Source organism: Balaenoptera acutorostrata, chromosome 7 (assembly GCF_949987535.1).
Source record: "Balaenoptera acutorostrata chromosome 7, mBalAcu1.1, whole genome shotgun sequence".
Classification (NCBI taxonomy): domain Eukaryota; kingdom Metazoa; phylum Chordata; class Mammalia; order Artiodactyla; family Balaenopteridae; genus Balaenoptera; species Balaenoptera acutorostrata.
Window position 1 is genome coordinate 11,526,267 of NC_080070.1, and position 11,066 is coordinate 11,537,332.

General features: G+C 53.4%; 1 protein-coding gene across 1 annotated transcript; it reads left to right on the forward strand.

The window, feature by feature from the left end:
• Positions 1-2,356: 2,356 nt before the first annotated feature.
• On the forward strand, positions 2,357-7,933 carry NOBOX (NOBOX oogenesis homeobox). The gene is made up of 6 exons (XM_057549497.1): positions 2,357-2,381; positions 3,996-4,547; positions 4,971-5,077; positions 5,403-5,515; positions 6,637-6,935; positions 7,632-7,933. Exons 1-6 carry the CDS (start codon positions 2,357-2,359, stop codon positions 7,931-7,933), a joined length of 1,398 nt encoding a protein of 465 aa, XP_057405480.1.
• The last annotated feature ends 3,133 nt before the right edge of the window (positions 7,934-11,066 follow it).

Consider the following 11,066-nt stretch of genomic DNA (forward strand, 5'->3'; position numbering starts at 1 on the left):
TCAATTCCTTAAGTCTCAGAGCAAACTCTTTTATACGGTTAGACTCTGTATCTTTCAAAGTTTTGTGTAAGGGTGGTGTCCAGTCTATGGGTGATTTGAGTCTTTGCTTTTCTGACCTTCACCCAGGCAGAGGGCAAAGAGACGGTGAGAGGAAATACAACATAAGTGATGGCAGGGAAGGATGATTTATTCTTAATTTAATGAGATAGGATAACCTATTAAGAAATTAATTGTGACCCGCTTTCACTGCAGCAGACACCTCAGTAAAGGACAACAGGTCATCTCCTTCCCCCACCATCCACTGTCCCTATTTCCATCCCCCGGGATGGTTCTAGTTGACTTTGTTTTTGCAGGTCTACGAGTGTCTCCAACTCTAACGTGAATAAAAATCACCTGAGGGGCTTGTTACACTTTCAGGATGCTTCTCTGGACATACTAATTAAAATTTCTGGGAATGGGGCCTGGAAGCCACATTTTAAACAAATTCCCTAGGAAATTCTGATCCAGGGGAAAAACACTAGGTCAAAAGAGACATTAAAATTGGAATACTTGGGTGTGGGAAGCAGGCGAGCTGAGGCTTCAGAGGAAAGGACCAGACCTCAGAAGGCTCCTCTCCTGGTTAGGGAGCTTGGTTTTTATCACACAGGCAGGCAAGGGCCACTTCAGGGTTTAAGCAGGGCTGTGACAAGGTAAGAATGCCTCTCCCTTAAACTTCAGCTCAAAGCTCATGTGTCACCCTCTCCAAGAAGGCCTTTCCTGCCCCACCCCCAATCCGAGCCCAGCAGAGCTTCCTACTCCTCCGTGCATCCTTCTAACTCACCACCGACCTCCTTGTACGGACACTGTCCATTTACTTGTGTCACTGTTCTAATCCCCTCTCTGCCAGTAAGCTTCTGCAGGCAGGAAGTGACTCTCGCACAGTGCCTGGCACACGGCAGGTGTCCTGTAAATGTTTAATCAAGCGGACCGTTGCATTCCATTTACCACCATGTCACCACCAAACGACGGTTTCACAAAGAAAGCGACTTCACTGCCCCCCATTCCTTGCTCACATGGCCTAGAATGCTTCCTTTCTAGCTGAAACTGGGCCCTATTTTTAAATCCCTCATTTATTAGAGGATATTAGTCTTATAGGAGTCAGAATGAAACACCAGATGCCTGGAATTTTGGTCATGTTGTCACGGAGTTAACTCGTTTATAATTTTTATATTTCAGAAAGAACTCGTAATTCTCCAAAGTTCACGTGTGTAGGCCAAACCCCTGAAAGGAATTTAAGGCACAGGAAAACGTACCAGTAGGTGATTACAGCACGAAAGCACGTGGTGTCCAGAGTCTTTTAAATCCTAAAAGCAAAACACCTGATTTCTATTCTGGACCACCCCCCCTCCCCCCAAACCTCCAGCACCAAGCATCTGTTTCAATCCGGCCAGCACCTCCCACTCAAGGGCAGATGGAAGAAAGAGGCCATGAGATTTTAAATCCTGAAATTATGTTATAAAGCAGACAAGAAACATTCCAGGAACTGGGAGTCGTAAAGGTCACACCTGTGAGATCTCCCTTACGAGACGCCCCTTCATTCTCAGCCAGAAAAATTGATATCAAGTGGGTGGAAACATGAGACAAAACTTTGACGAGCTAGTACTTTCTCCCGGCTTACCTGCGGCCTCCCGTGCGCGTGCAACGGTGTCGCATTCAAGAGGTGTCCACTTCACCCTGCAGCCTGGGTTCTTCCAGCTCGCTTTCATCCTCGAGGACAGCTCCGTGCTCCACGGACCTTCCCATCGGCACGGGGGGGTCTTGAGGGCTCAGTAATCCTGAAGCTTGGGGAAACCTCAATGATGCAGCTGGGAGACGGGCAACCCTTGTTAAGGGTTTGGGGCTCCCTTGATAAGTGGCTCCCCAAGTCGCCTTCCACAGTTCACAAGGAAGGACTCCGTCTCCAAGGCCAAAGGCGCCACCAAGCCCATTGCCCAGTCCGGCCCAGGGAGCTGCCCCCCCTCCCCCAGCCGAACGCCCTGGCCCTCCAGGCCGAGCCTCCCGACCGCGACCCCGGAGGCGGGCTCTCGCCCACGCCCCGCGTGCAGCCCCCACCCACCGGGGAGGGGCCGCCTACGCGGAGCCCGCACCTGCCCCGGCTCGGGCCTCGGCGGGGGCGGGAAGCGGCGTGGCCCCCGGGCCTCGCCAGCCGCAGCTGCCCCACGCACCGCCCTCCCGAGTGGGCCTCGCCGGCGGCGGGGTGGGGACGCGGGCCCCCCCCACCCCCACCCCGGCTCGCAGCTCCGCACACCTGTCCGCGCGCGAGGCTTCATTAGGCGGCGCGCAAGCAGCCCGGCGGCCGCGTGCCGGAGTCCAGGCCATGGAGCCCAGCCCGGAGCCGCGGGGTGAGTGCGCGGGGGCCTGAGGGGCTGGGGCCCAGCGGCAGGCCGAGGGTGGGTGCTGGAGGGGAGCTGAGAGGGGCTGGAGGGGGCAGGGGGCCAGGGAGCCCACGACGCCGCGGCCCCCGTCCTTGGCGTTCGGATCTCCAAGAATGAAGAGAAGAAAAGCAGGGCCGCGATTCTTCTGCTCTAGGTTCCCACACCCGTCACCTTTCTAACCGGGGCCTATCACCCGGATACGTCGCATTTATTGAGTACCTACTGTGTACCGGGCTTGCTAGGCTACAAGCGCTCCTAAAATGCTGTAAAACCCGTCTGTCCCTCCTTCCCCATTTCACCATCCAGACTCGCCGCTTCGTGCCGCCATGAAGGCCTGCAAACCCCCTTCACCAGCTTGTACCCTAGGAAACAATCTGACAAAGCGAGCGCCTTAGCCCATGACCTACATCTTTCTTACACGTTGTTAGAAAGTCGTTCCTTAAGACCTTCTATCTCACGCAACTTTCATTAAAAAAAACCCTTGCTCCTAGTCCCCAGTGGGCATCCACTTAAAAATAGTCCAGTTTAGTTAGAAATGATAAAGCAGCTCCTTGAGCTGAGACGGCTTGGGATCTGGAGGTTATGAATAAGTTGGGAGGGGAATGGGGGCGGGGTTGGTGACCCCAGGAAGGACTCCGTCTAGTGATCAAGAGCACTGCGCCGTGTGAGCTTGGGCAAATCACTCAACTTTCTCATCCACATTTCTTCCTGTTAGAATGCGCTTTAAATATGCCTTCCTCACAAGGATTAAATGCATGCTGGAGTAATCTTTGAAAGGTGCCTAGCACAATGCCTGGGACATGGTAAACTCCTGATGAATCAGTCATAGCTCAGAGAAGGACAGACACGCTTGGAGGATGAGTGACAGGAGCTTTCAGTGCCAGCCAGGTCACTCTTCCTTACCTGTAAAAGGAGGGCGTCCACCTGGGCCCGAGGCCCCTGAGTGAGGTTCTGCTTTGCAGGGAGGGGATGGGGGTGTGTATGAGGGAGAGGAGGGTGGCCGAGGACAGAGTGGGTTCTGTGGGAGGTCAGGGTGGACTTTCCTGTTAGCTCCTTTGATGTCCTTGCCTGGGCTGCTGGAGACCACTCGGTCCCGCCGTGTCCCTGCTGACGCCTGTGTCTGCCGCAGGAACGAGGTCCAGTCTGAGAAAACAGCACGGTCTCCATGGATTTCTCTCTCTCTTCCCAGCCCACCCCAACATTTGTCCCCTAGACACCCCTGAATAGATGCCTGTCCCTCAAAGTCACATTCCAGGTCTCGGGGAGAAAACAGGGAACTCACAGAGAGTAAGTTCCCCCCAAATTAGGATTGCACCCCTACTGTCTAGGTACGCGAGCTCAGGCCCTTCATGGCTGCATCTATTTGCTTTTGCTTTTCCAAGTTGTGGGATAATCTAATTTGATCCTCACAGTCGCCGAGTTAGGAAGGTACGCCTGGAATGATTACCCTATTTGATAAGTGGACAAATGAAAGCTTCAGATCAAACAGAACACCCGCTGCAGACCAGGAAGCAGCGCGTCCTCCTGGTCTAGGCTCTTCCTTCTCCCGAGCTAAGGTCAGGGGGTGCCGGCTCTCCACAGGTCAGGAGGGCGGAGACAAGCCCCCGGCTGCCAGGCTGGAGGAGGAGGAGGAACCCCTGCAGAGTTCAGCCCCCCACACTCAGGAAGCCCCAAGTGAGGACGTGCCCCTCTCCTGCGCTGCTCCCGGGGACAAGCAGCCAGCAGAGGCCCCTGGAGAAGTAGCTGGGGCCGGTGCTGGGAGAGTCTGCCAGCGCCAGGGCTCAGGGGCCGTCCGCAAAGACAGAACCCTGGGCCCGCCTAGACCCCAGCCTCCGGGGGAAGGGCACCCCTTCCCGGCGAGAGAGGGGAAGCTGGGCAAGAGGCCCTACTCTCCAGCCGCCGGTAAGCAGAAGAAGCCTAACGCTGTGGGTCCGGACTCCACGGCCTCTCCCAGTGTCGCTAACCCAGCCCGGGCCACGTACAACCCAGTGCCTTGTGGGTCAGGCCGGGGCTCCTGCCATCTGGCCAACCTCCTCAGCACGTTGGCCCAGAACACCCAAAACACAGACCAGAAGAAGTCCCCGGAAGTCACCTGCCAGGGCCGGAAGAAGACGCGAACTCTGTACCGCTCGGGTAAGTCCCTGAAGGTGAGTGGAAACCTAGGGGGCCTGGCGTCACCTCTGGGAAAGCTGGGCTCAACAGAGAATGCAGCAGCCCCAGGAGAGAGGAGTGTGGTTTGTTTGTACATCACCTTGGCTGGGTCCTCTCTTGACCTGTGCAGGCCATGACCTCTGACCTCAGAGGGAAAGGTTGGGTTTTCTCATCAGAATATGAAATTGGGCCCAGGGTAGAAAGCGGCAGGAAAGTAAACACCACACAGTTCCCTGCCACAAAGCCTGAGAGAGAGGAGGCCCCAGCCCAATGGGGAACTTAGTCGCAGGGCTCTGGGGAGGCCCTCGGGTTGGGGACAGCGGTCCCATCTGGAGGGCATCTGTTTTTCTCCTCTGCTCCCGCATCGCTGGTGTTCATCCTCAAGCCAGTGTCTTCTTCTTCCAGACCAGCTGGAGGAGCTAGAAAGGCTCTTCCAAGAAGACCACTATCCAGACAGCGATAAGCGCCGGGAGATTGCCCAGACGGTGGGAGTCACCCCCCAACGCATCATGGTAAAGGGCACTGGCCCTCGGTCTCGGGGCGGGGGGAGAACCCACGCGCCGGCACTCTGGGAGAGCCAAACAAGTGCTCAGCACCTCCCGGACAGGGGCTGGGGTGAGGCCTCAGACGGGGCTGTGCTCTTGCCTGTTTCCACACCGCCACAGCCTTAGAATATGAGAAGAGGAAAGTGCCTCCGAGGCCATCTCGCTGAGCCTTTCCCTGCCAATCTGGGTGGTGCAGTGACCTCCTACAGTCACGGAGACATCATGGGACAGCAGGACTGAGCCTCAGGCTCTACCCTGTTTCTCAAGCTCTTCGGGGGTCGCTCCGCTACAGGTGTGGTTCCAGAATCGCCGGGCAAAGTGGCGAAAAGTGGAGAAAGTGGCTGGGCAGGAGGGCAAGGACGCGGCTGGCGGCCCTGCCCTCAGCCCCACCGGCAACCAGTGCAGGTAAGACCCTCTCCTCTTCCTGGCCCGTCCCCGGGGGCAGGAACTGGGGGCTAAGCTGGGATCCTGGGCTCTAGGGGGAGAAGGGACTGAGAGGCTGGGTATAGGGAGGTGTTGGCTAATAGTTAGAGGGATTTTGACTGCGTGGGGTTGGCAAGTTGCCCAGTGCCTTGTAGGAGGCACAGTTTGGAAATCTGGGTCCCTTTCCCTACACTGAAGCCCCAGTCTGAATCCAGGGACTGCCCGAGCTACAGTCTTCACTCGTCTCCCTCCAGCTCTGCAGCCGGACCGCCACCTGCTGTGCCCGCGGACCGGGAGCCTGGGACCTTCGCTCAGGAGTCCCCGCTGGACCCCCTTCCAGGTGAGCTGACCACCTTCCGAGGGTTGTCTGGGGAATACAGCGGTGCGGAAGACGGCAGAGTCGAAGGGCTGTTTCTTGAAAGACCTGGGAGTGGCCGGAGCTCCCCACGGTTTTGTTCAGGGGGACCCGGGCTTTGTGCACTTGGGCCACACCCAGCGCTGCCAAGGCTGCCCCCCACTTTCGTACTCTTACAACCCCCCCTTTGACCTCTGTTCCTAGAGCCCCCCATGCTGCTGACTTCTGACCAGACTCTGGCCCCGACCCAACAGAGTGAGGGTGCCCAGAGGGTGGACGTGACCCCACCACTCTTCAGCCCCCCACCTGTCCGAAGAGCCAACCTTCCTTTCCCCCTCGGCCCCGTGCACACCTCCCAGCTGATGTCTTTGCTGCTGGATACCCCAGGCAACGAGAGCAGCCGCAAGGATGGCCCTTGTGGGCCGTGGGGGACAAGGTACGCAACCTAATGGCGGTGGTACTTGACTTATCCTGGGGGAGGTACAGGAGGAGGAAAGATAGACGGAGCTTGGGAGGGGGGAGGGTAACTGAGAGAAGCAAGGAGTAGTAAATGTGATGAGGATTGGGGTGCGAAGGATCTAGGACATCACAGCAGTAGCGCAGGTGCGAGGATGAGACGCTAGAGCAGGAGGAGAGAGAACAGGCGGCGGCGGGTCTGGGGTCGTGGAGGTGGGGAGGGGAGCCTCGCTGCGCGGTAGGAATGGGGCCGCCACCTGAGCCGCACCAAATACTCCTCTGTCTCTCTCAGCGTCACGCCACCCCCCGCCTGCTCGTACTTGGAGGAGCTGGAACCCCAGGAATACCAACCTGGCAGCCAGCCAGGACCGTTCCAGTTCTCCCAGGCTCCACAGACCCAGCTTTTCCAACACCCCCAGCCCCAGTTTCCATACCTGCACCCCTTCCCCTTCCACATGCCCAGCTCCCTGACCCCTCCACTGCTGGAAGACTCTCTGTCTACACTGTCCTGTGGGGTTGGCACACCCCAGGGCCACTTCCCAGGCCCTCCATCAGGGCAGATCCTGCTGCAGCCACCTGCCGGGAACATGGGTGAGTCGGGGCTGGGAGAGAAAGGGGCCTTTGGTGACTGAGGATGGTGAGAAGGGAGAGAACCTCATGAGCTGGGGGAAGGCACGGGGGTGAGTGAATCACTGTTACTTAAAGAAAGACCGCTTGTCTTTACGAAGCTCTTCTTCCTCAAGTTTCTTGGAGGTTTCAGAGCAGAGTAAGAATCAGCAAGAGAGCTTTGGAGTGAGGAAAAGCAAAGTTTAAAAGTCCAGCTCAGCTGTTGGCTCTCCTGAGGTTCCTGGACTCTGAAACGGGGATAATATTCCCATTTCTTAGAGGGCTTGGTCTGGATTAGGAACAACATGCGTGGAATACTTGGCACAGGATAGATGGTAGCTGATGTGAGTATCCGATGGGCCACCTGGACCCTGAAATCCTGGAAGTGACCATCTTAGGAGGACTCAGTTCCAGCAGAAGGGGAAGAAGAGATGCTGGTTCCCAGTCTCCTGCCTGCGTGAGAGGGCACCCACTCGGCCTGACCCACGGTCCACTTTGTGTCACTGTTACCCAACCGTAGGACCTCGAGACAGGAGCCTGCCTGGTCCTGCGGGGAGACTCGCTCCAGGGTCCTAACCCGTGTTTCTCTAGAGCAGGGAGGCGACTCTGTCACAGAACACGTTGAACGTGGTGGGTACCCGTCATCCTACTTACTCATTGTTGTGCTTTTTGATCCCACAGGTACAGTCCCCTGGAATGACCCCTGCCTGCCAGACCTGCCCTTCCCCAGTTCCTTCTGTCCGCAAGCTCTGGGGGGCCCCCCGGGAGGGGACGGCTACTTCCTGGATCTGTTTGCGGCCCCCTGTGCTCAGGCTTCGAGCAGGCAGCCTTCTCCAGGCCTCGCCCGGCTGCCTGAAGGGACCAGGCCCGGAGCTGAGCCCCTACTCAGCAAGGCCCAAGAGGAGCTGCCTGCCGCCGCCGTGGAGCTGCCCTCAGCCCCTGAGGAGGGCCGAGAGGAAGACCAGACCAGCCACGGCCCCTAGTGCTACGGCCGCGGAGCGAAGAGGCCACCCTGCTGGGGAGGGTTGGGACGCCCCAGAGTAGACGGCGGTTGAAGTGCTCGTTAGGAGAGACTGGACTCTACGGATGGGGGTGGAGGTAGCGCGTTTCCCCCCTCTGTGGGCTCATCTTGCTGGACGCTGATTGATTTGAGAAAGAAGAGGCCTGGCCCTTCCCTTTCCCCACACCTCTGGATGGTGGCCCTGAAGAAAGAGGGTGGCCTGTATCGCCTCCGAAGTTTGTATCAGTTTGTGTTGTTTCCTTTCCTTGCTACATGGGTGAGCCACAGTGTCCAGTGTAAGCAGTAAACTGGTCTACTCTTGGGTTTCTCTCTGTGATGATGTGTCTGTCTCCCCTCTCACGCCAGTGCAGACCGCCGTGCTCGTCCCTGCTTTCCACTCAGCTGACCAGCTGCGTCCTGGGCGGCCCAGGCGAGGCCCCCGTGGGGCAGGATCACGTGGAGCCTGGCACCCTCCCGTCTCCTGCCTCTTGGACTTCATCTCTGCTCCTGCCATTAAACCGTGTTCTAGTCCCAAACCCAGAACTGAGCCTGAGCAAACCTGAGCCCCGGCCCTTCTCTGGAATTAGGGCCCTGCAGTGGTAGGATTACCGAGAGAAGCTCAAGGCTATTTAGGTTAAGCCTCTAGAATTGTGAACCATGACTTTTATATTCCCAGTGGTTTTTTTTTTCTGGAGTGGGGGGGGCGGGGGGGGGGAATGAGGGGTGGGAGGACCAAGAAGAGGATGCTTATATATATATATATATATATATATATATTTATATTTATATTTATATTTATATATATCTTTATATATATTTATAGACACAAATTTAGCACCCACATCTGATGACCCTGCAGTGCCCAAATACCTAGAATTTGAGGGCCGTTGATTCAAACCACCTCACTGTGCATTGGACGAGTGTACATCGGGTGCCATTCTGGACCTCCAAGGCTACGATCATTGGAAAATACTCAATTTTTTTTTTTAAACATGTATTACAAGCAATTATTAACTTAAATCCATCATACTAGTTCTAGCATCATGGCTCATGAGAACTGAAAAGGAAAAATATTTAGAAATGGAGAACTGTCTTAGCTACACAAACGCATGTCCGGGTATCTGTGTAGGGTTTTAAAGACCAACAGTATTTAGTAGCTTTGCACTAGTATTCTACTGCCACACAAGGATCCTAATAGCTGGGCTTCAGTAGCCTTAATTTAGGGATTGCAACATATACACTGAAATAGTAAGTGTCTTATATTGTGATGTAGTTAGGTCTTTTAAAATATACATCTCTCTTTTGTTCTCACATTTTGTCTCATGATGCCCATGAAATGAGCAGCTTAAAAACAGACATAAGGGGAAAAGATTCTTCTATGTAAGGGGTAAAAAACAACTGTTCAATTCCATGCTATTTTTCCTCTCTTGCCATCAGTCACCACAACATACTGCTGCTTTCAAAGCCCTACAAGGAGGCTGGATATTTTTTCCTCCAGATCTTAACTGATTGAGGTTCCTGCCACTCAGATAAGTAACGCCTTGTATGGATAGCAAAACAGTAGATATCTAAAGCCAAGAATTTAAGGGTGATGGGCTTTAAGATCTGTGCTTATATGCAACAATTAGATTTAAAGTGTTAGGCAATCCAATAGTATACTGAAAACAAAATGAGTTAATTGAGAATTGAGAATGAATGATAGACCAAACAAAGAGAAAATGGTGAAAACTTCTTAGAAGCATAGAATCCTAAGCTGACAAGTCCAACCACCTGGCAAATGCAGGAATGATCTCTATACCACTACTGATGGAGGATCATTCGGTCTTGATTTTCTAGGGGGGCTGCAAAGGAGGGGGCGGCTAGCTCCTTTACACAAGAGCCTACAGAATGTTTGAAAGCTTTAATTATAATGAAGTTCTTTCTTCTACTAGGAGGAAGTCAATATTGTTTAACTGATCTGAGTTTTGCTTTCCACGTGCTACAAAGAATAAACCTAATATCACAAAATCTGAGGACTGTATGTCATTCCTCAGAGCCCTGGCCTGAAGTGGCCCAGTCTCACTCTTTACCACCTTAAATTCCTCTCTTTGAATGAATATGAGTTTGTGGATGTTCCTTTTAAGAGTGGTGCCCATGGGACAGGATCGAAAACTCAGAGATAAACTCATGCACCTATAGTCAATTAACCTACGACAAAGGAGGCAAGAATATACAATGGAGAAAAGATAGTCTTTTCAATAAGTGGTGCTGGGAAAACTGGACAGCTACATGTAAAAGAATGAAATTTGAACACTCCCTAACACCATACACAAAAATAAACTCAAAATGGGGACTTCCCTGGTGGTCCAATGGTTAAGAATCTAACTTCCAATGCAGGGGACGTGGGTTTGATCCCTGGTCAAGGAACTAAGATCCCACATGCCATGAGGCAACTAAGCCCACGTGCTCTAGAGCCTGTGCACCACAACTAGAGAGCCCGAGTGCCACAACTACTGAGCCCCTGTGCTCTGGAGCCCGCGTGCCACAACTAGAGAGAAGCTCGTGCTGTGCAAAAAAGATCCTGCATGCCGCAGCAAATACCCAATGCAGCCAAATAAATAAATTTTAAAAAATAAACTCAAAATGGATTTAAGACATAAATGTAAGGCCGAATACTGGAAAACTCTTAGAGGAAAACAGGCAGAACACTGACATAAAAAGCAATATCTTTTTGAATCCACCTCCTAGAGTGATGAAAATAAAAACAAAAATAAAACAGAACCTAATTAAACTCAAAAGCTTTTGCACAGCAAAGGAAACCATAAACAAAACGAAAAGACAACCCACAGAATGGGAGAAACTATTTGCAAACAAAGCAACTGACAAGGGGCTAATCTCTAAAACATACAGACAGCTCATGCAGCTCTATATCAAAAACACAAACAACCCAATCAGAAAATGGGCAGTGGGAATGTAAATTGATACAGCCACTATGGAGAACAGTATGGAGGTTCCTTAAAAAACTAAAAATAGAACTACCATACGACCCAGCAATCCCACTACTGGGCATATAGCCTGAGAAAACCATAATTCAAAAAGAGTCATGTACCACAATGTTCATTGCAGCTCTATTTACA

Coding starts and splice junctions, on each gene's coding strand:
- NOBOX (XM_057549497.1), top strand. CDS start 2,357: ATGGAGCCCAGCCCGGAGCCGCGGG. Junction 5,078..5,402: donor TCACCCCCCAACGCATCATG/GTAAAGGGCACT, acceptor GCTCCGCTACAG/GTGTGGTTCCAGAATCGCCG. Junction 5,516..6,636: donor CCCACCGGCAACCAGTGCAG/GTAAGACCCTCT, acceptor TGTCTCTCTCAG/CGTCACGCCACCCCCCGCCT.